This window comes from Nerophis ophidion, linkage group LG09, assembly GCF_033978795.1.
Source record: "Nerophis ophidion isolate RoL-2023_Sa linkage group LG09, RoL_Noph_v1.0, whole genome shotgun sequence".
Classification (NCBI taxonomy): domain Eukaryota; kingdom Metazoa; phylum Chordata; class Actinopteri; order Syngnathiformes; family Syngnathidae; genus Nerophis; species Nerophis ophidion.
In genome coordinates this window covers 53,828,664-53,853,106 of record NC_084619.1, presented here as the reverse complement: position 1 = coordinate 53,853,106, position 24,443 = coordinate 53,828,664, and the positions used below count along the sequence as shown (strand labels likewise).

Here is a 24,443-nt window from a genome sequence, read left to right as displayed (position 1 = left end):
AATTCTTTCCCATTCTTGTTTTATGTAGAGCTTTAGTCGTTCAACAGTCCGGGGTCTTCGCTGTCGTATTTTACGCTTCATAATGCGCCACACATTTTCAAGGGGAGACAGGTCTGGACTGCAGGCAGGCTAGGAAAGTATCTGCACTCTTTTACTACGAAACCACGCTGTTGTAACACGTGGCTTGGCATTGTCTTGCTGAAATAAGCAGGAGCATCCATGATAACGTTGCTTGGATGACAAAATATGTTGTTCCAAAACATTTATGGACCTTTCAGCATTAATGGTGCCTTCACAGATGTGTAAGTTATCCATGCCTTGGCCACTAATACACCCCCATACCATCACAGATGCTGGATTTTGAACTTTGTGCCTATAGCAATCTCGATGGTTATTTTCCTATTTGTTCCGGAGGACACCACGTCCCCAGTTTCCAAATATAATTTGAAATGTAGACTTGTCAGATCACAGAACACTTTTCCACTTTGCATCAGTCCATCATAGATGACATCGGGCCCAGCGTTCCTTGGTGTTGTTGATAAATGGGTTTTGCTTTCCATAGTAGAGTTTTAACTTGCACTTACAGATGTAGCAACCAATTTTAGTTACTGACAGTGGTTTTATGAAGTGTTCCTGAGCCCATGTGGTGATATCCTTTACAGACTGATGTCTGCTTTTGATTCAGTACCGCCTGAGGGATCAACGGTCCGTAATATCATCGCTTACGTGCAGTGATTTCTCCAGACTCTCTGAACCTTTTGATGTTTTTACAGACCGTAGATGGTAAAATCCCTAAATTCTTGGATTAGCTCGTTGAGAAATGTTGTTCCACAACTGTTCGACAATTTGCTTACAAATTGGTGACCCTCGCCTCATCCTTGTTTGCGAATTACTTAGCATTTCATGGAAGCTGCTTTTATACCCAATGATGGCACCCACCTGTTCCCAATTGGCCTGCACACCTGTGGGATGTCCCAAATAAGTGTTTGATCAGCATTCCTCAACTTTATCAGTATTTATTGCCACCTTTCCCAACTTCTTTGTTATGTGTTGCTGGCATCAAATTGTAAAGTTAATGATTATTTGTAACAAAAAAAAGCCTTTATCAGTATGAACACCAGATATGTTGTCTTTGTAGCATATTCAACTGAATATGGGTTGAAAATGATTTGCAAATCATTGTATTCTGTTTATATTCACATCTAACACAATTTCCCAACTCATATGGAAACGGGGTTTGTATATGTGTGTATATATATCTATATAAATATATATATACACACACACACACACACACACATATACATAAAATATGTGTATATATATACACACACATGTATATATAAACACATACATATATAAATATACATACATATATATGTATGTGTATATATATGTATATACATGTATGTGTATATATATTTATGTATGTATGTATATGTATGTGTATATATATATGTATGTATGTATGTATGTATATATATATATGTATGTGTTTATATATGCATGTATATGTGTGTGTATATATATATATATACATACATACATACTGTATGTATATATATGTGCATATATATATATATATATATATATATATATATATATATATATATATATATATATATATATGACAGTATTCACAAGTGTCTCCTCACATCACCTTTATTGTTTTAAATTCTACCATTAACTTAAGTTAACTTCTTTTTTACCCTTGTATGGCAATGAAGAATGTTAAGTTGGCACTATTACATAATTTTTACCAACAGCATTGGCTAACTTTTCTCATGACTTGCAGTAAAAACCTCCCGCTGATAAAGGTTTTATCAGGGCAAGGAGCGACGGTTTGACCCTTTACTTCCATGAATTTATGTTTGTTTGCTTTAAACAGTTAAAGTACCACTGATAGTCACACACACACTGGGTCTGGTGATATTACTGTCTGTATCTCACCCATCCCCTTGTCTCCCCTCCCCCCCCCCTTGGGATGTGAGGGGAGCAGTGAGCAGCAGTGGTGGCAGCGCTCGGGAATCATTTTGGTGATTTAACCCCCAATTCCAACCCTTGATGCTGAGTGCCTAGCAGGGAGGTAATGCCTTCCATTTGTATAGTCTTTGGTATGACAGGGAAAGTAAAAACTGCCTTGTGTGACTCGTGCTTAAAGGCCTACTGAAATTACATTTTCTTATTTAAAACGGGGATAGCAGGTCCATTCTATGTGTCATACTTGATCATTTCGCGATATTGCCATATTTTTGCTGAAAGGATTTAGTAGGGAACATCCACGATAAAGTTTGCAACTTTTGGTCGCTAACAGAAAAGCCCTGCCTTTACCGGAAGTCGCAGATGATGACGTCACATGTTGATGGCTCCTCACATATTCATATTGTTTTTAATGGGAGCCTCCAACAAAAACAGCTATTCGGACCGAGAAAACGACAATTTCCCCATTAATTTGAGCGAGGATGAAAGATTCGTGTTTGAGGATATTGATAGCGACTGACTAGAAAAAAAGAAAAAACAATAAAAATAAAAAAAAACCCGATTGCAATCGCGTTGCATTGAGACGGATTCATATGTTTTTAGAGACATTTACTAGGATAATTCTGGGTAATCCATTATCTTTCTATTGTGTTGCTAGCATTTTAGTGAGTTTAACAGTACCTGATAGTCGGAAGTGTACGTCCACGGCCGGGTGTTGACGCGCAGTGTCTCGGGGAAGTCGACGGCAGCTGTACGGGAGGCGCAAGCTCAGCTGATATCCGGTAAGTGGCGACTTTTTAACCACAATTTTCTCACAGAAACCTCTGGTTGACAATTATTCTGGATCCATGTCTGCTGTGATCCATAGGAAGGTTTCAACTCCGTGAATTTTAAACAAGGAATCACCGTGTGTTTGTGTGGCTAAAGGCTAAACCTTCCCAACTCCATCTTTCTACTTTGACTTCTCCAATATTAATTGAACAAATTGCAAATGATTCAGCAACACAGATCTCCAAAATACTGTGTAATTATGCCGTTAAAGTAGACGACATTTAGTTGTGTGTGTGTGCGTAGTGCTCATACTTCCTAAAAAGCCGTGACGTCTTGCGCACTCGTCATCATTACACGACGTTTTCAAGACAAAACTCCTGGGAAATTTAAAATTGAAATTTAGTAAACTAAAAAGGCCGTATTGGCATGTGTTGCAATGTCAATATTTCATCATTGATATCCAAACTATCAGACTGCGTGGTGGGTATAGTAGGGGGTTTCAGTAGGGCTTTAAAGGAGGCATTTATATTCATTTGTTAGCATGGCCTCTTCAGATAAATAAGTCACGACAATTCTTCAGGTGGCAGGTGAAAGGTCTTAAGTCATATACCAGGTGGATTGTGAAATACTGAAAAGTTTCTCACCCCCACACGTCTCCATATTTGGCTTGGCACTCCCGGTCAACAGCCACAAGTCCCTATGTAGGAAGCAGAGGGCAAACAAGTTAAATAAGTAGAGAATGTTGGTGAAAATCTGCTTTATTCACCTTTTTATAAAGCAGCATTGTTCCTACAAAGGGAAGTGGCCTTGGTCCTGGTATTCCAAACTTTTTAAAAAGTCCAAAGGGCCAAACGCCATACCTTTAAGTGTAAGAACATTAAATCACACACACATTTGTTTTTGTTTCTTAAACAATGTGTTGACATAACAAATGAAGAGTGTACTCACAGTAAAAGCAAGGCGAGAACAAAAGCTACTAAAGTCCAAGTTGTGGCTGACAAAAGCTCCAAGCCGAACATTGTGTCAGAGATCTTCTTATGTTTGTTGTCTGGAGGTTTGCATCCCGAACAAAAAGAGTGACTGAGGTAAAAAAGGTAACTAAGCAGGAAGTCGGAAGCGGGGGTGGGCGTGTCCCTCCAAATGTCGAAATCACAGCCACCCACTTCTTCGCAACGTCATCGTACGGCAGTCAACACTATCTTGTAAGAGCCATGAAATCGGAGGAAATTATTATTTGTTTATGTTTAATCATGACACTGTATAATATAGTTTCATTTTGGAGCAGTCACAGGACGTAGTTTGCTTAGATGTTTTTTTTAAAGACAAACTTGTCTTTTAAATCGTTATTAGACTGCCGCAACATGGCGGACAACTTGACGTAATATCCGGTCAATCCGTGAAGCGTCAATTACAGGGGTCACCAACCTTTTTGAAACCAGGAGCCACTTCTTGGGTTCTGATTAATGCGAAGGGCTACCAGTTTGATACACACTTAAATAAATTGCCAGAAATAGCCAATTTGCTCAATTTACCTTTAATAAATACATGTATATATATAAAAAAATGAGTTGTTCCGTCTTCTTTTTCCTTTTACGGAAGGTTTTTTGTAGAGAAAAGATGATGAAAAAAAACCTTAATTGAACGGTTTAAAAGAGTACAAAACATGAAAAAAATGCAAAAAAATTTGAAACAATTTTGACTCTTTAAAATTCAAAATTCAACCGAAAAAAAAAGGATTGAAAAACCGGCTAATTTCTGAAAAAAAAAAAAATAAATTTGTGGAACATAATTAGTACTTTTTCCTGATTAAGATTAATTTCAGAATTTTGATGACATGTTTTGAATAGGTTAAAATCCAATCTGCACTTTGCTATAATATATAACAAATTGGACCAAGCTATATTTCTAACAAAGACAAATCATTATTTCTTCTCGATTTTCCAGAACAAAATTTTTAAAAGAAATTCAAAAGACTTTGAAATAAGATTTAAATTTGATTCTACAGATTTTCTAGATTTGCCAGAATAATTTTTTTGAATTTTAATCATAATAAGTTTGAAGAAATATTTCACAAATATTCTTTATCGAAAAAACAGAAGCTAAGATGAAAAATTAAATTAAAATGTATTTATTATTATTTACAATAAAAAAAATAAACACCTGAACATTGATTTAAATTGACAGGAAAGAAGAGGATGGAATTTAAAAGGTAATACGGTATGTGTTTAAAAATCCGTAAATCATTTTTAAGGTTCCATTTTTTTCTCTAAAATTATCTTTCTGAAAGTTATAAGAAGTAAAGTAAAAAAATAAAGGAATTTATTTAAACTAGTGAAGACCAAGTCTTTGAAATATTTTCTTAGATTTTCAAATTCTATTTGAGTTTTGTCTCTCTTAGAAGAAAAATGTCGAGCAAAGCGAGACCAGCTTGCGAGTAAATTAATACAATTTAAAAAATAGAGGCAGCTCACTGCTACGTGCTGCAATTTGAGCTATTTTTAGAACAGGCCATCGGGTCCTTAGTTTTATATGCGAACAGTGGCGCATTAAAAATAATATTTTTAGTTTCTCGTCGATGTATTTTACGAATAATGTATGTCTGGTTTGTTGGAATGTTCAAACTGTTTGCTGAGCTTTTAAAAGAGATAATATTAGTTTTGCTCTTGTTGCATCCGGTTGCCTTGTCGCTCGCCGTAGTACAACAATCCGGAAGTTAACATCGTGACACTCGTTTCACTCTTCTGGTTTTGGCTCTTCCAATTTGCCTAAAACCTGACGTTTCTGTTTGTTTTTGGAACTTTCACTTACCTACCGCGAGGTAGGCTTCACATCATGCACTGATAATTGTTATTTTGGGAGTGACTTTGCCTCAGAATTAACCTGCGTCTTAGTTAGCTTTTACAAGCTAGCCAGTTAGCATCTCCTAGTAGCAACATGACTTTGGCAAACATGTCACCTTCAATTACCCGAGCTTCATTTGGGATTTATCTTAGTCAAACACGACGTCATTTGTACCGTAAATACAATATTTAAAAGGGAAAACTAGACTGAACGAGGAACGTCAGTAGTTGAATGTCACACACGGAGGACGCAGTCAATTATTTACTCATCTATAACTCTGTATAGTCCATTTTTAAGATTAAACATGACAATTTGTATTAATTTGTTAACTTGAATTTAATTTAATGTAGGGCTGGGCAAAATTGCTGAAAACTGTCATTATGTAAGCTGATTTTATCCGTCTTTATCGATAATTATGGATATTTATATGACCTTTTGAAAATAAGGCCCATCCATCCATCTAATTCGGCTTATCCGAGGTCGGGTCGCGGGGGCAGCAGCCTAAGCAGGGAAGCCCAGACTTTCCTCTCCCCAGCCACTTCGTCCAGCTCTTCCCGGGGGATCCCGAGGCGTTCCCAGGCAATCCGGGAGACATAGTCTTCCCAACGTGTCCTGGGTCTTCCCTGTGGCCTCCTACCGGTTGGACGTGCCCTAAACGCGTCCATAGGGAGGTGTTAGGGTGGCATCCTGACCAGATGCCCGAACCACCTCATCTGGCTCCTCTCAATGTGGGGGAGCAGCGGCTTTACTTTGAGCTCCTCCCCGACGGCAGAGTTTATCACCCTATCTCTGTTGTAGGCACAATACCCATGTGAGCAATTTGCAAAATGCGTTTGCATAATGCGCAATCTTTTTGTAAATTGCTTCCAGCTATATACGTGAATAATGTGTGGTCCACATTTTGCAAATCAATGGGCGCAAATACATGTTTTTTGGTGTCAAAATAATTTATTAAATACTTATGTAAATCTATTCATTTGTAGTCGGGACAATGTAACTGAGTATTGTCCTCAAATCAGTCCAAACCTAACCCTAACCCTAACTACTATACAGTGTACATCCACGACTAAACTACTGACTAAACTACTAACACAACTTGGTTTACTATTTATAAAATATAATAATAGAAGACGCAAGACGCCGCACCAATCCGCCTGCCGATCTCATGATCCACTCTTCCCTTACTTGTGAACAAGACTCCAAGGTAGTTGAACTCCTCCACTTGGGGCAGGGTCTCCTCCCCAACCTGCAGATGGCACTCCACACTTTTCCGGGGCGAAAACCATGGACTCAGACTTGGAAGTGCTGATTCTCATCCCATCCCTTCACACTCTGCTGCGAACCAATCCAGTGAGGACCAGGAGGAAAATATATTAGGAGTTAACATTTTTATTTAAAATGTAACCATCTCAATAAGAAACCTTTCAGATATGAAAGCAGAAAGGAAATGCATGGAAAGCACTCAAACATTGTAAACAGAATTGTACAATCACATTGAACACTTAGCAATAACCTCTTAAAAGGACGTTGCAAAAAAAGAAAAAGAAAAATTAACAAAAACTAAATACAGTGTACCAAAATAGTGCAAAGTGTGAAAATGTAAACAGAGAAACCCGGAAAAAACTATTTTCTGTAGGTTTAGTGCCAGGAAGTTACAGCTGTGTAACATTTAATTTGGTATGTTATTCTTATTTAAGTATGGAATGGAATTTATGCCATGCAGTAAATATTACTGAAATATTATTGCACCAAATTACTATTATGTTTTGTAATTTATTGTATTGGGATAGGTTGATTGACAACACTAAATTGGCCCTAGTGTGCAAATGTGTGTGAATATTATCTGTCTATCTGTGTTGGCCCTGCGATGAGGTAGCGACTTGTCCAGGGTGTACGCCGCCTTCCGCCCGAATTCAACTGAGATAGGCACCAGCACCTCCCGTGACCCCAAAAGGGACAAGCCGTAGAAAATGGATGGATGGATGTATTTATTTATACAGCCCAGCACTTTAGTTCCTACCTGTTATTTTTGTATGCCCATAAAGGGAACGGATGAGAGTTGAAAAAAAAAGTGAGCACGGCTAATAAGGACTATGGTCTGTTTTAAAAAATCCGGGGGAAAAACTGCTATACTGTCGAGGTAACCTTTCATGTTTTAGCCACAATTTGTTCGCTTTTTGCAGCACTCATTTTTAGTTTCTCTTCTCACCCATGCAAAGAATCGACCACGAGACAACAAGATGATAGTTGATACTAGGGCTGGGCGATATGGACGAAAAAGCATATCTCGATATATTTTTACTTAAACTCGATATTCGATATATATCTCGATATATTTTTCGGTGAAAGTATACATATAAATATATTCATTTTTGAGCGATATTCAGTGATATTGAAGTGAATGAACACTGTACTGTAAACAGTCAGTGGCACTTTCAGTAATCCACTTAGTCAAGATGGGTATTAACAGCACTGAAAAGAAACTGTTTAAGTAGCACAGAATTACATAACATCAATAAAATAGAAAAATATTATTCCTACGTAAAAAAAAAAAACATAGATATGCGAATAATACAAACAGTATTAAACTCGGATAAAAAAAAATATATTTGCTGGCAGGCACTTTCTATTTCCCATAGGACAATGTAATGGACTGTCACACATGTACAGTTTTTGTGCGAAATATGTCCGGCTTGGAAACTCGGGAACAGTTTTAATTTGGGCTTACATGGTAAACAACTCAAATTAACGTGTTATCCAGACACCTACATTTGTCCAAAGGTGGCCAAGTATACGCATTGTGGGTTTCCTGAACGTCGTCTATATCGCTAAAAGAACAATATAAGGAAGAGAATCCCTCTGCCATATTCCACTAGTTTTTTAAAAATACATAAATGTTAAAAATTCCCTCTTCTTTTCTCCAACTCTCTCGTCGTCATTTGGGATGTCTGTTGCGAGTTCCATTCCTGGTTCAATGACCCGCACTATTTTACCTCTGATAGGCCTGTCCGTAAAGTTTTGCCTTAATCTTAACCAATCGTGACTCATCATCGTAAACAACCAACCAATCATGGATGTTCTTATACGTCCAAGCATGTCTTGGAAGGAGGAAGGGGAGGGGCCTTGTAGCCCATGGAAGGGAAGCGGGGTAAAACAAGAAACACAGCAAATAAGCGGCATTTGCTAACTTTAACGTGAAATAAAATATATCGATATTACTATTTTTTCTTAATTCGTATCTTGTTTAAAAATATATCGATATATCTTACAAACTTGAAACATCGCCCAGCCTAAGTTGATACTGTTACCTGATTGGCTGTTAGCATGTCACTCCAAATTATCAGTGATCACTTCTTGCATTTGTTCATGCAACCAACCTTGCTTCGTAACTCAACATTTAATCAAACACTTTTTTTTTTTAAATTGATATCAGTTAAGTGTCTAGCATGATGTACAGTATATTGATATTGTTTTATCGGTCCAGCCCCAGTTTAATCTATTTATGGCTGGACAGAGGTAATCTATTTTATGGTCAAAATATATCAAGTAATATTTTATGCTGGACTTTTACTGCTATGAAGGTGTTAGTTTAAGTTACACGTCCACTTGTGTACTGTATCACTACATCTATAATTTATACAGGTGGTCATCTATTGTTAGGAGTCATATTTTCACCCCAAAATATTGTCCGTACAACATCATTTTTAATCTTTGTACTCCTATTGAACACCTGCGGTCAATTTTTCTTGTCAGGGGCAAGTCGGCGTCATGTTCCTCACCTTAGCGCTGCTGAGGAAAGGCATCCCCGGGCATCAGTGGCTCGGAAAGTACCGGCGTCCGCGGGCCGTCACGTGGCACATGAAGCGCAACATGGTGAAGCACCTGGAGCGCGAGGCCGCCAACGAATACTGGCTCAGCCGGCCCTTCATGACCCAGGAGCAGGAGTTGGGCCACGCCGCCGAGCGCCGACAGCAAATATGGCAGCGGTTCAAGGAGTCGAAGTCCAGCAATTTTCCCCAACACAAGAGCTTCGCCGATCACCTCAGTCACCTGCAGATCTCCAAGACCTGGTCCAGTTAATGCCCCGGTTTGACATCTGAAGACTTTCATTTCTGTTCAGTGACACTTTGAACCAGAACTGGAAACCTTGATCTTGGTAGTCCTTCTGACTCAGTATGGTAAATATGTACATTGATCCAATGTACTCTCAAAGGTTCTCCACATGTATCATTTATAATAAATAATACTGTGCATCATCTACAGTACAAAATGTATGAGTTATTAACACTCACGCTTAAGTTGGCTATCACCTATTTAACAATCAACACTGCAATGTATTATTGTTTACTTTGGAAAGAGTATAATTGTTGATTACAGTAGGTCCATAAAACAGCAGTCATATAGAGGAGCTTTGACTGTTTTTCTGCCCACAATTAGATCCTCAAAAACATCAGTCCTTGTTTTTTCCAATACAGCAGAGAGCTCCTGATGTGTGTGTGTGTATGTATGTGTGTGTATATATATATATATATATATATATATATATATACATATATATATACAGAGGGGCAAACAAGTATTTAGTCAGCCACTGATTGTGCAAGTTCTCCCACTTAAAATGATGACAGAGGTCTGTAATTTTCATCATAGGTACACTTAAACTGTGAGAGACGGAATGTGAAAAAAAATCCAGGAATACACATTGTAGGAATTTTAAAGAATGTATTTGTAGATTATGGTGGAAAATAAGTATTTGGTCAACCATTCAAAGCTCTCACTGATGGAAGGAGGTTTTGGCTCAAAATCTCACAATAAATGGCCCCATTCATTCTTTCCTTAACACGGATCAATCATCCTGTCTCCTTAGCAGAAAAACAGCCCCAAAGCATGATGTTTCTACCCCCATGCTTCACAGTAGTTATGGTGTTCTTGGCATGCAACTCAGTATTCTTCTTCCTCCAAACACGACGAGTTGAGTTTATACCAAAATGGATACATGGATGATACAGCAGAGGATTGGGAGAATGTCATGTGGTCAGATGAAACCAAAATAGAACTTTTTGGTATAAACTCAATTTGTCGTGTTTGGAGGAAGAAGAATACTGAGTTTTATCCCAAGAACACCACACCTACTGTGAAGCATGGGGGTGGAAACATCATGCTTTGGGGCTGTTTTTCTGCTAAGGAGACAGGACGATTGATCCGTGTTAAGGAAAGAATGAATGGGGCCATTTATCATGAGATTTTACGCCAAAACCTCCTTCAATGAGTGAGAGCTTTGAATGGTTGACCAAATACTTATTTTCCACCATAATTTACAAACAAATTCTTTAAAATTCCTACAATGTGAATTCCTAGATTTGTTTTCACATTCCGTCTCTCACAGTTGAAGTGTACCTATGATGAAAATTACAGACCTCTGTCATCATTTTAAGTGGGAGAACTTGCACAATCGGTGGCTGACTAAATACTTTTTGCCCCACTATATACACACACACACATATATATATATATATATATATATATATATATATATATATATATGTGTGTGTGTGTATATATATGTATACATATATGTGTATATATATATGTATATTTGTGTATGTAAATGTGTATATATATATATTTGTGTGTATGCATGTGTATATATATATTTTATATATGTATGTATACATATATGTGTATATATATGTATGTATGTATATATATATGTGTATATATATATATACACAATGTATATATATATATATATATGTATATATATATATATACATATATATATATATATATATACACATAATCTTTGACTAGTGTGTTTGCAGTACAGTAGGTCAAACAGACGAGACAAAGAGGATCTATATGACAGGGGCACTCTACTGTTGAGGACCTATTGCAGACAACAAACACTGCATTTTTAGTTTTCCAAAACATTTTACTTTTGTTACTACTTGTAAAAATCTGCACGGCAACCACATAATTTGGTCAAAGATTGTCTATTTTACAGGCGGTTGATGCTAATAAAACACAAGTTAAAAACAGCCTATTATCCAGGGAATCATTGGGGTTTTAAGTGGATCTATTGTGCTGCAAACACACTAGTCAAAGATCCTATAAATACAATGTTTTTTAGGACCTACTGTACTGCAAACACACTAGTCAAAGATCCTATATAAACCATGTTTATTTAGGACCTACTGTACTGCAAATGCACTAGTCAAAGATCCTATATTTACCATGTTTTTTTAGGACCTCCTGTACTGCAAACGCACTAGTCAAATATCCTATATATACCATCTTTTTTAGGACCTCCTGTACCGCAAACGCACTAGTCAAAGATCCTACATACACCATGTTTCTTAGGACCTACTGTACTGCAAACACACTAGTCAAAGATCCTATATTTACCATGTTTTTTTAGGACCTCCTGTACTGCAAACACTAGTCAAAGATCCTATATTTACCATGTTTTTTTAGGACCTCCTGTACTGCAAACGCACTAGTCAAAGATCCTAAATAAACCATGTTTCTTAGGACCTACTGTACTGCAAACGCACTAGTCAAAGATCCTATATATACCATCTTTTTTAGGACCTCCTGTACCGCAAACGCACTAGTCAAAGATCCTACATACACCATGTTTCTTAGGACCTACTGTACTGCAAACACACTAGTCAAAAAACCTATAAAAAACATGTTTTTTAGGCCCTACTGTACTGCAAACGCACTAGTCAAAGATCCTGTATATACAGTACCATGTTTTTTAGGATCTTTGACTTGTGCGTTTGCAGCAAAATAAATCTACATAAAAACCCCAATGATTCCCTGGAATATAGGCTTTTTTTAACTTGTGTTTTATTAGCACCAACTTCCTGTAAAATAGACAATCTTTGACCAAATGATGTGGTTTCCGTGTAGAGGTTTTCATGCAGTAACAAAAGTAAAACGTTTTGTAAAATTAAAAATGCAGTGTTTTTTGTCTGCAGTAGTTCCTGAACAGTTGAGCGCCCCTGTCATATAGAACATCTTTGTCTAGTCTGTTTGCAGTACAGTAGGTCCTACAAAACCACAATGATTTATAGACACATGATCTTTTGACATGTTTTTTTTCCCCAGTTTATTTTTTTTACACAGCAGGGTGCTCCTGTTATATAGAAAATCTTATCAATATCCTAAAAAAACTATTTTTTCTTTCTATATGGAGGATATTTCTGTTGTTTGTGTGCAGTAAGTCTTCAACACCAGAGAGCTCTTTTAGACTCTTAGGGGTGGGCAAAATACGGCCCGCGGGCCACATCCGGCCCGCCCTAAAAAATAAAACAAGAATTGAGCAAATTAGGACCAAATTCAGTGTCCTGTAGTACCAAGTAATTCCACAGAGTGGCGCAATATGCTTGATTAATTGCACAGCCCAGGTACACTTGTTTTTTACTGCTACTGCTCTTACAGCAGAACCAATTTGCAACAATAAAAAAAGAGAGCGAATGCCAGCTTTTTGATAAGGAATGGGAAACTAAACACTTTTTCACTGAAGTCCAGTCAGAGGCTGGTATGTCTTATTTGCCAAGAAACCGTCAACGTGAGTCGTCATTTCTCCACCAAGCACGCTAATTATGCAAACAAACAGTTAATGCAAAAAACGGACCGCTAGTGCTCAGAAGTTGGAAGCTAATTTTCAGGCTCAGCAAATCATCTTTATCTGACCAACTCCGAACCCAAAAACCAATGAAGTTGGCACGTTGAGTAATTTGTAAATAAAAACCGAATACAATGATTTGCAAATCCTTTTCAACTTATATTCCATTGAACAGACTGCAAAGACAAGATATTTAATGTTCGAACTGAGAAACCAAATTTTTATTTAGCACAGAGGCATTTTTACCACTGTGTTACATGGCCTTTCCTTTTAACAACACTCAGTAAACGTTTAGGGACTAAGACCAATTTTTGAAGCTTTTCAGGTGGAAATATTTTCCCCAACTCAGGACATTCACACTACTCAGTGGCTACTGTTTAGAGCATCCATCCATCCATCCATTTTCTACCACTTATTCCCTTTGGGGTTGCGGGGGGCGCTGGTGCCTATCTCAGCTACAATCTGGCAGAAGGCGGTGTACACTCTGGACAAGTCGCCACCTTATCGCAGGGCCAACACAGATAGACAGACAACATCCACACTCACATTCACACAGAGCAGGTCTGGGCAATTATTTTGACTCGGGGGGACAAATTTAGGGAAAAAAATGTGTCTGGGTTCCTGGTATATCTATTTTTATGAACACTAATACAAAACCTCGCAATAATGTCTGATTAAAATCTAAAAACATTATGACAGACCACCTTAAAAAAACGGAATGGAATTGTAAATTTTTTACTGAAGGAGACACCCAGAATGTACATGAAAATAAAGAATGTGGGATTTAAAATATTAACTAGGGAGGACAAAACACTGAATATTGACAATATATGACCTTCACACCCCTTCTCCATCCACATATTTTATAATCAAGCAAAACACAACAAAAATGCAACAAACACAGCAAAATATAAACGCAAAAAAACACGAAAAAATACCCACCCACAATCTGACATATTTGATACATCACTGAGCTTTAGAACTTTGTTGTAAAAATCTCCTTCCGTGTCAGTCCCTGACACCCACATTTCAGGCTCTGGAAACACTCTGTGGAAACGCTCCCCACCCACACTGCTTGGTACCTCATCTGAGCTGCTGTGACTTACATTACCATGGTAACTAATTAGATGACTATAGTAACTAATTACATTACCATAGTAATTTATTAGCTGACCATAGTAACTAATTACATTACCATAGTAACTAATTAGATGACCATAGTAACTAGAATATCATGCAGATTCCAGGCATTGAAATTTTTAGTATAGTTGAAGACTTAAGGTCATTAGAAAACATCACTGCACATCATAATGGCAGCTACACTTTCCATCTTAAAGATCTAAAACAATGATTTGGGAATGTCCAGCGGGCCAGATTGAAAAGCTTAACCGGCCACATGTGGCCCCCTGGCCTCAATTTGCCCAGGTCTGGTTTAGTGTGTCCACCCTGAGATCGGTAGGTCGTGAGTTCAAACCCTGGCCGAGTCATACCAAAGACTATACAAATGGCACCCATTACCTCCCTGCTTGGCACTCAGCATCATAGGTTGAACATGGGGGTTTGTTAGAATAATTATGTACATATTATCACACAACTTTTATGCTTCAGGACCATTGCTATAGTTATTATCAATTGTGCTGAAGTGGTATTTTTCTTTCTCTGTGCAAAGCTGGCAATTCCAAAGATTGCAAGCCAGTCTCGTATCTGTGTCTGTGTCATACTTGCCAACCCTCCCGGATTTTCCGGGAGGCTCCTGAAATTCAGCGCCTCTCCCGAAAACCTCCCGGGACAAATTTTCTCCCGAAAATCTCCCGAAATTCAGGCGGAGCTGGAGGCCACGCCCCTTCCAGCTCCAAGTGGACCTGAGTGACGTGTCGACAGTCTGTTCTCACGTCTGCTTTCCCACAGTATAAAGTGCGCGTCTGCCCAATGACGTTAAAACTGTAGAATGATCGAGGGCGAGTTCTTGGTTTCTTATGTGGGTTTATTGTTAGGCAGTTTCATTAAAGTCCTTAACAGCAGCAGTCACATTTTCGTCTCCCGTAAAGCAGTTCGTCTGCCGTAAGCTCCAATGTTGTGAACTTGTGACACTCTTAAACAGGACAATACTGTCATCTACTGTACATAGAATAGAATAGAATGTAAAATAGAATGTACTTTATTTAATTCAGCACCACAGTTCGCTCACAATAAACAATGGTAATAATAAATAATATAATATATATAATATATTAAATATATGATATATGAGTAATATAAATATATTCTACATTTAAGTGCAGTCAAGGAACAAATGCATTATACAGTCTGATGGCTGTCGGTATGAAGGACCTCCTGTGTCGTTCCGTGTTACATTTTGGGAGTCTGAGCCTTCCACTGAACGTGCTCTTTCTCTCCGCAAGGTCCGAGTGTAGTGGGTGGGAGGTATTGTTCATAATGGCGAGGAGTTTTGCTAGACTTCTTCTCTGCCAGAGAGTCTAGCTGTGGTTAGAAAAATAGTGACAGGGAATAGAACAAAGATGGACATTTCAACCCTTAACTCAACAATGAGTGGATGAGGGTTATGTGTGTATATGTGTAGATAAATGAACACTGAAATTCAAGTATTTATTTTATTTATGTATATATATATATATTTAATATATATATATATATATTTTAATATATATATATATATATATATATATAGGTTAAATATTTGACTCTTAACCATGCCCCAACCACGCCCCCAACCACGCCCCGCGCTCCACCCCCGACCACCCCCACCTCCACATTCCAGGGCCAACACAGACAGACAACATTCACACTCACATTCACACACTAGGGCCAATTTTAGTGTTGCCAATCAACCTATCCCCCAGGTGCGTGTCTTTGGAGGTGGGAGGAAGCCGGAGTACCCGGAGGGAACCCACACAGTCACGGGGAGAACATGCAAACTCCGCACAGAAAGATCCCGAGCCCGGGATTGAACCCAGGACTACTCAGGACCTTCGTATTGTGAGGCAGACGCACTAACCCCTCTGCCACCGTGCTGCCAGCGTAACCAGGGACCTCCCAAATAAATAGAGGGAAGCACGTGGGCTGGACTTTCAGAACGTAGTTTGGATCTGTAACTAGAATACAGCCCCCCCCCCCAAAAAACATGTCTCTTTAATTGAGCCAAATTTACCTCTGTCTCTCCATGATTCCCTGCTTCCGGTCTGTTGGAGAGATGTCATCAGTGTTTGAACCTGACTGGGTTAAATCACCGAAAATGATTCCCGGGCGCGGCCACCCCTGCTGCTCACTGCTCGCCTCACCTCCCAGGGGCTGAACAAGGGGATGGGTCAAATGCAGAGGAGAAATTTCACCACACCTAGTGTGTGTGGGACTATCATTGGTACTCTAACTTTACTTTATCAATAAGTCATTGTTTATTTATATAGGCCTAAATCACAAGTGTCTCAAAGGGCTGCACAAGCCACAACGACATCTGCAGTACCGAGCCAACATATGAGAAACCTTTGAGAGGACTGTAGATGTGAGTAACCCCCCACCCCCCTCTAAGGGAGACCGGATGCAATGGACGTCGAGTGTGTTTGACATAATATTGTGAAAGTCCAGTCCATAGTGGATCCAACATATTGTGCCACCGTGCTGCCCTGATAATAATATTATCTATTATTCAAATAGAGCAGTGACTTTCAAATACCTGTTCAATTAAACCCCTGCATTGCTTTTAATGAATACTTAGAGGCCTTCTGAAACCTACTACTACCGACCACGCAGTCTGAAAGTTTATATATCAATGATGAAATATTATCATTGCAACACATGCCAATACGGCCGGTTTAGTTAACTAAATTGCAATTAAAAATTTTGCGCGGAAATATCATGCTAAAACGTCGCGGTATGATGACGCGTGCAGGTGACGTCACGCATTGTAGAGGACATTTTAGTCCAGCACCGTTGACAGGTCTAAGTCGTCTATTTTCATCGCATAATTCCACAGTATAATGGACATCTGTGTTGCTAAATATTTTGCAATTTGTTCAATTAATAATGGAGACGTCAAAGAAGAAAGATGTAGGTGGGAAGCGGTGTGTTGCGGCCACCTTTAGCAACACAAACACAGCCGGTGTTTCCTTGTTTACATTCCCGAAAGATGACGGTGAAGCTTTTCTATTGAACAGAGCGGCCAAGCGAACATGGTTCCCTACCACATGTCAACCGGCAAGTTTCGGTGAGAAAATGGTGGTGATATAATAATAATGGGGGGCGGTATAGCTCGGTTGGTAGAGCGGCCGTGTCAGCAACTAGAGGGTTGCAGGTTCGATTCCCGCTTCCGCCATCCTAGTCACTGCCGTTGTGTCCTTGGGCAAGACACTTCACCCTTGCCCCTGATGGGTGCTGGTTAGCGCCTTGCATGGCAGCTCCCTCCATCAGTGCGTGAATGTGTGTGTGAATGGGTAAATGTGGAAGAAGTGTCAAAGCGCTTTGAGTACCTTGAAGGTAGAAAAGCGCTATACAAGTACAACCCATATATATCCCATAATAAGTAGACGTGAGCGGAGAGCTTGCGTCGTTCCACCTGCACCTGTCAAAGAGGCAGCTGCGGACTCTCTTGCCTCCTCCCACCGGCCGCCCCCGACCGTCGGATGCTTCCAACGTGAAGGAAGCATCGGTTGCCTTCGCCTCGTGGAGAAATGTGTCTTCCCTCGTAGACACTGGCGGTCACCACACCCGTGGCCACAGCCCTCCGACCTTCAGGTTGTACAGGTACGACCATATCATCTCACTAAAACACTAGTAACACAATAAGCAGATAAGGGATTTTCCAGAATTATCCTAGTAAATGTGTCTAATAACATCTGAATCGCTGTGCCGTCTATTTTTTTATTTTTTAATTTTTTTTTCCTCATCCACGAATCATTCATCCGCGCTCAAATTAATGGGGAAATCGTCACTTTCTCGGTCTGAATCGCTCTTGCTGCTTGTGGCCATGATTGTAAACTATGTTCAGATGTGAGGAGCTCCACAACCCGTGACGTCACGCGCACATCGTCTGCTACTTCCGATACAGGCAAGGCTTTTATATTAGCGACCAAAAGTTGCAAACTTTATCGTCGATGTTCATTACTAAATCCTTTCAGCAAAAATATGGCAATATCGCGAAATGATCAAGTATGACACATAGAATGGACCTGCCATCCCCGTTTGAATAAGAAAATCCCATTTCAGTAGGTCTTTAGGCTTACTATGCTACTGTATTTTAATGTTGGTGAAAAAAGTTGGAGCACTACTGATATGGAGGAGTTTTTAATTTGTAGTACACCCTGGAAAAGGCATTTGTTTACACTAAGGGTGTACGCATATCTCTGTCCAGCAGGTGACACTGTGGCTCCTCCCTCCAAGATGTGGGGGGACAGCCCGCCCCTTCCCACAGTCCGACCGGCCCCCTCCTGCCCACATCGAGCAGCTCAGGCGTTGTTTTTCCCTCCCCCTGCCTGGATGATGAGGTACCGCACCGGGCTGAGGACGCAGCCAGCAGCCGCAGCATCGACGGCGGAGGCGGACATGTGGACGGCGATGACGGGGACCGGCGGCGGCCACCAGGCTCACCTGCAGTGAACCGGCGAGGATGGCGGGGGGCCGGAGGGGACTTGTGGCCCCCCAGAACACTTTTTTGGAGAATATTGTCAGGCGGTCGAACGGTAAGATAACCGTCGCAGCTTAATTGTGTCCCACTTGAGCTGGCAGGTGTGGAGCATTAATTAAGGCCAATTAACCGGTTTGAAACGGCTCGTTAGTTTAAAAAGTTGGTGTTCGAATGACGACGCGAAAAAAATCGCGGATTTAAAAAAAACAACAAAAAACAAACTCGAATATCGGTGACTTATTTCAATTAGCACAAAGAGACTGCAGCTTTCTAATATATATATATATATATATATATATATATATATATATATATATATATATATATATATACTCGGCTGACTTGTGATTACGTAAGATCTCCTGGAGGATTGATTAGGGAATTTTATGGGCCAGAAATAAATCGCCCTGCGAAATATAATTGAGGCGCCGAGAAAGGTCTGGAAAGAGTGAGAAGGTCACGGTTGGTTTAAATGTCTAAATGCATTTTTAATTTCCTGCATGATTACAACAGAGAGGCTGAAAAAGTCTCTCATGTCCCACATGGCAGTGGTTCTCAAATGGGGGTATGCGTACCCCTGCAGGTACTTGAAGGTATGCCAAGGGGTACGTGAGTTTTTTTTAAAGGGGAACATTATCACAATTTCAAAAGGGTTAAAAACAATACAAATCAGTTCCCAGTGGCTTGTTTTATTTTTCGAAGTTTTTATTTTTATTTTATACCTCCCGGAATATCCCTAAAAAAAGCTTTAAAGTTATTGATTTTTGCTATTTGCAATGCGACTGTCCATTTCCCTGTGACATCATACAGTGCTGCCAATACAAACAACATGGCGGTTACCACAGCAAGATATAGCGACATTAGCTCGGATTCAAACTCGGATTTCAGCGGTTTAAGCGATTTAACAGATTACGCATGTATTGAAACAGATGGTCGGAGTATGGAGGCAGATAGCGAAAACGAAATTGAAGAAGAAACTGAAGCTATTGAGCGAATACCTATTGACGCTATTTCGCCATAGCTTGGGTGTACCTAATGAAGTGGCCCATAGCATGGCTGCCTTATTAGCATCGCCGGTAAAATGTGCAGACCAAACGATCAGGACTTTCGCATCTTGTGACACTAGAGCAACTTAAATATGTCGATTGGTAAGTGTTTGTTTCGCATTAAATGTGGGTATCTAGTTTCAAATGTACATACAGCTAACGTAAATAGCATGTTAGCATCGATTAGCTGGATGTCATGCTGCGACCAAATATGTCTGATTAGCACATAAGTCAACAACATCAGCAAAACTCACCTTTGTGATTTAGTTGACTTAATTGTTGTAAATGCATCTGCAGGTTATCCATACATCTCTGTGCCATGTCTGTCTTAGCATCGCCGGTAAAATGTGGAGACACCCTGGCACATTCAATGAGGGTCTGGCGGCAGACACTTTCGCATCTTCGGGCCAGTGTTGCAACTTGAATCCCTCCCTGTTAGTGTTGTTACACCCTCCGACAACACACCGACGAGGCATGATGTCTCCAAAGTTCCAAAAAATAGTCGGAAAATAACAGAGCTGAGACCCGGTGTTTGTAATGTGTTGAAAATGAAAATGGCGGGTGTATTACCTCGGTGACGTCACGTTCTGACGTCATTGCTTAGAGACCGATAAACAGAAAGGGCGTTTAACTCGCCAAAATTCACCCATTTAGAGTTCAGAAATCGGTTAAAAAAATACACGGTCTTTTTACTGCAACATCAAGGTATATATTGACGCTTGCATAGGTTTGGTGATAACGTTCCCCTTTAAAACTATTATAAAAATATAAAAAATTAAAAAATCCTTTATAAATATATTCATTGAATAATACTTCAACAAAATATGAATGTAAGTTCATAAACTGTGAAAAGAAATGCAACAATGCAATATTCAGTGTCGACAGCTAGATTTTTTTGTGGACATGTTCCATAAATATTGATGTTAAAGATTTCTTTTTTTGTGAAGAAATGTTTAGAATTAAATTCATGAATCCAGATGGATCATCTATTAAGTTAAGTTAAAGTAACTCAGGGATCACGAACGCGGTGCCCGCAGGCACCAGGTCGCCCGTAAGGACCAGATGAGTCGCCCGCTGGCCTGGTCTAAAAATAGCTCAAATAGCAGCACTTACCAGTGAGCTGCCTCTATTTTTTAAATTTTATTTATTTACTAGCAAGCTAGTCTCGCTTTGCTCGACATTTTTGATTCTAAGAGAGACAAAACTCAAATAGAATTTGAAGATCCAAGAAAATATTTTAAAGACTTGGTTTTAAAAAATAAATTGAAATAAATTAATTTATTTTTCTACTTTGCTTCTTATATTTTTCAGAAAGACAATTTTAGAGAAAAAATACAACCTTAAAAATGATTTTAGGATTTTTAAACACATATACCTTTTTACCTTTTAAATTCCTTCCTCTTCTTTCCTGACAATTTAAATCAATTTTCAAGTAAACATTTTTTTTATTGTAAAGAATAATAAATACATTTTAATTTAATTCTTCATTTTAGCTTCTGTTTTTCCGAATATTTGTGAAATATTTCTTTAAACTTATTATGACTAAAATTCAAAAAAAATATTCTGGCAAATCTACAAAATCTGTAGAATCAATTTGAAATCTTATTACAAAGTGTTTTGAATTTCTTTAAAAAACATTTGTTTTGGAAAATCTAGAAGAAATAATGATTTGTCTGTTAGAAATATAGCTTGGTCCAATTTGTTATATATTCTAAAAAAGTTCAGATTGGATTTTAACCTATTTAAAACATGTCATCAAAAGTGTTAAATTAATCTTAATCAGGAAAAATTACTAATGATGTTCCATAAATTCTTTTTCTCTTCTTTTTTTCGGTTGAATTTTGAATTTTAAAGAGTCGAAATTGAAGATAAACTATGTTTCAAAATTAAATTTTCTTTTTTTTCGTGTTTTCTTCTCTTTTAAACCGTTCAATGAAGTGTTTTTTTCATCATTTATTCTCTATAAAAAACCTTCCGTGAAAAGAAAAAAAATGTACGATGGAATGACAGAGAGAAATACCCATTTTTTAATATAAACTGATTTATTTATTAAAGATAAATTGAGCAAATTGGCTATTTATGGCAATTTATTTAACTGTGTATCAAACTGGTAGCCCTTCACATTAATCAGTACCCAACTACAATCCCCAAAGAGGGCACTTTAAGTTGATTACTTCTGTGTTGAAATATTTATTTATAATTGAATCACCTGTTTATTTTTCAACAAGTTTTTAGTTATTTTTATACCTTTTTTTCCCCCCAAATAGTTCAAGAATGACCACTACAAATGAGCAATATGTTGCACTGTTATACAATTTATTAAATCAGAAACTGATGACATTGTCCTGTATTTTACTTCTTTATCGCTTTTTTTCAACCAAAAATGCTTTGATTAGGGAACACTTGAAGTGAAAAATTTTTCACAGGGGGTACCACACTGAAAAAAGGTTGAGAACCACTGCCATATGGGGATGATAGTGCATATAAAGTGTGCACTGGTCAAACATAATGCAGGTCCTCGAGGTGAGATACGTGCACCTCGTGTTGATGATGATCACACACTCAGGTACAGGTGTGTAGGGATTCATATGGAGGAAGTGGGGGTAATGATTTTGCAATGCATTCTGCTGAAAATGATAGAAAGTGCCCTGATGCTGTGGTTCAAGCTTGGAATTGCCACAAAAACAAATTTTTAAGATATTCAACACTACTGCCATCTGGCGGATAAAGTGGATAGTGAATTAGTTAAGTTTTATGTGTCGGGATAACAGCGAAGAATGGGGCCGTTCGAAACCCCGTCCGACTATAACTGTTGGAGTGATGCATTCCGTTCACACTAGCTTTTATTTGTGTTCAGTGAAAAGTCAAGATGAGGGCTTGCCATGAATTGATTAACGTGGACCCCCGACCTATACGAGTTGAAAAACTTATTCGGGTGTTACCATTTAGTGGTCAATTGTACGTAATTTGTACTGTACTGTGCAATCTACTAATAAAAGTTTCAATTAATCAATCAAAAAAGGCTGAACATACAGTAAGACGCAGGATCCAGACGCTAATAAGTACATGATAAAGTCTCTCACAATTGCAATAAAGTGCAGACAAAGACACAGCAAAGTGATATCAATATTTAATACCGAAGTATTGATACTGTATCTTAAGAAATGTTCACACGATTTTGAAATACCCTATATTTTCCGGGCTATAGAGCACACCAGTATTTAAGCCGCACCCACTAAATCTGAGAAGAAATAAATACTTTTACATATATTAGCCGCACCGGACTATAAGCCGCAGATATATACCGGTATTAAAGATTTTGTGAATGTTTATTTACATACCTTTTTAATTGTTTCCAAACGGTGGCTGTAACGTGGCAGTAAAACGGGAGCTCAAACAAAACAGAAGTCATTGTCATGGACCCACTAGCTGCGGAAGCGAGGTCTCCAATCTTAATAACTCACACGGTGACGAAACTGAAACAATACAAAAAGAATGCCATTGTAAGTTAATAATAGTAACACGGACACTTGTAAACGTGTTAGCATGTTTGCGAATGCTAACAATCTTAGCTTGATTACATCACGGTAGCATGTACAAATATGCATGAAAACACTTCTACAAACATCACACATGGGACAGTTTAGTAAGTATGAATTGTTGTAGTTATATTGTAAAACTTCTAGTGGTTAGAGTGTCCACCCTGAGATCGTTAGGTTGTGAGTTCAAACCCTGGCCGAGTCATACCAAAGACTACAAAAAATGGGACCCATTACCTCCCTGCTTGGCACTCTGCATCAAGGGTTGAAATTGGGGGTTAAATCAGCGAAAAATGATTCCCTGGCGTGGCCACCGCTGCTGCTCACTGCTCCCCTCACCTCCCTGGAGGTGATCAAGGGTGATGGGTAAAATGCAGAGAATAATTTCACCACACCGAGTGTGTGTGACAACTTGAACCAGAGTGATGAAGCAATCCTTGAAGCAGCAACGCTATGGACGGTTATACTTCCGGTTCAAGGCACAAAACAGGAAGCACATTTTCAGCCTGCAGCATCTACAGTGAGCAAAGCCGTTCAAAAGATGGCACCATAGCATAAACAATAACACACCTTCTCAGTGTCTGTTGGTGTTATATGAAAACTATTTGTTGAATACAAAACATTGTGGCCGTTAGCGAAGAAAAGTCTGTTTTATAAGACGAAACGTTGAAAAAAAGTAGCGGCTTATAGTCCGAAAAATACGGTAGTTGTACTTTGTCTCAACCCTATTAAGTATATAAAAATATGATAAAATAAACACTGAAATAACACATTTCTCACTACAGGCGTGAGAAAAATGATCAGACCTTAGATGCATCGTTAACTGGACGTGGCCGATCTGAATTGATCGGACAAATATACACTATTTAAGTATGTTGAAAAAAACCCAAATATATAGACTGTTCCAAAAATCGGAACTAGTGCAGAAAAACAAGAGGCAGAGACGAGAAGCCATGCTAAATATGACTTCAATTTGACGTAGTAAACATAAAAAA

The 24,443-nt window shown here is 38.7% G+C and overlaps 3 protein-coding genes across 8 annotated transcripts in view; 2 read left to right on the top strand and 1 right to left on the bottom strand.

Annotated features, from left to right (window-relative positions):
* The window catches only part of LOC133559466 (cytochrome P450 3A40-like), a 33,492-nt gene extending 29,626 nt beyond the window's left edge, over positions 1-3,866 (bottom strand). Inside the window, exons 1-3 of the mRNA XM_061911258.1 lie at positions 3,700-3,866; positions 3,518-3,611; positions 3,396-3,448 (exon numbers count right to left, since the gene is read on the bottom strand). Coding sequence (XP_061767242.1) covers positions 3,396-3,448; positions 3,518-3,611; positions 3,700-3,770 — 218 coding nt within the window. The 5' untranslated portion in view covers positions 3,771-3,866. The remainder of the gene's footprint in view (positions 1-3,395; positions 3,449-3,517; positions 3,612-3,699) is intronic.
* A 1,545-nt stretch (positions 3,867-5,411) lies between these two features.
* On the top strand, positions 5,412-9,850 carry mrpl57 (mitochondrial ribosomal protein L57). The gene is made up of 2 exons (XM_061911257.1): positions 5,412-5,569; positions 9,346-9,850. The coding sequence occupies exon 2, from the start codon at positions 9,361-9,363 to the stop codon at positions 9,670-9,672; it is 312 nt and encodes a 103-aa protein (XP_061767241.1). The 5' UTR covers positions 5,412-5,569; positions 9,346-9,360; the 3' UTR covers positions 9,673-9,850.
* Positions 9,851-18,628: 8,778 nt separating this feature from the next.
* The window catches only part of kcnh1a (potassium voltage-gated channel, subfamily H (eag-related), member 1a), a 171,768-nt gene continuing 165,953 nt past the window's right edge, over positions 18,629-24,443 (top strand). For 5 of the 6 annotated variants that reach the window (XR_009808180.1, XM_061911255.1, XM_061911254.1 and 2 more), the window contains exon 1: positions 18,629-18,918. Coding sequence is in view for 4 of the 6 variants with exons in the window: in XM_061911255.1 (XP_061767239.1) it covers positions 18,846-18,918 (73 nt within the window). In the remaining 2 variants the exon portion in view is untranslated. Of the gene's footprint in view, positions 18,919-19,215; positions 19,320-24,443 lie in introns of those variants that run through there. The other variant, XM_061911256.1, reaches the window with a different exon arrangement.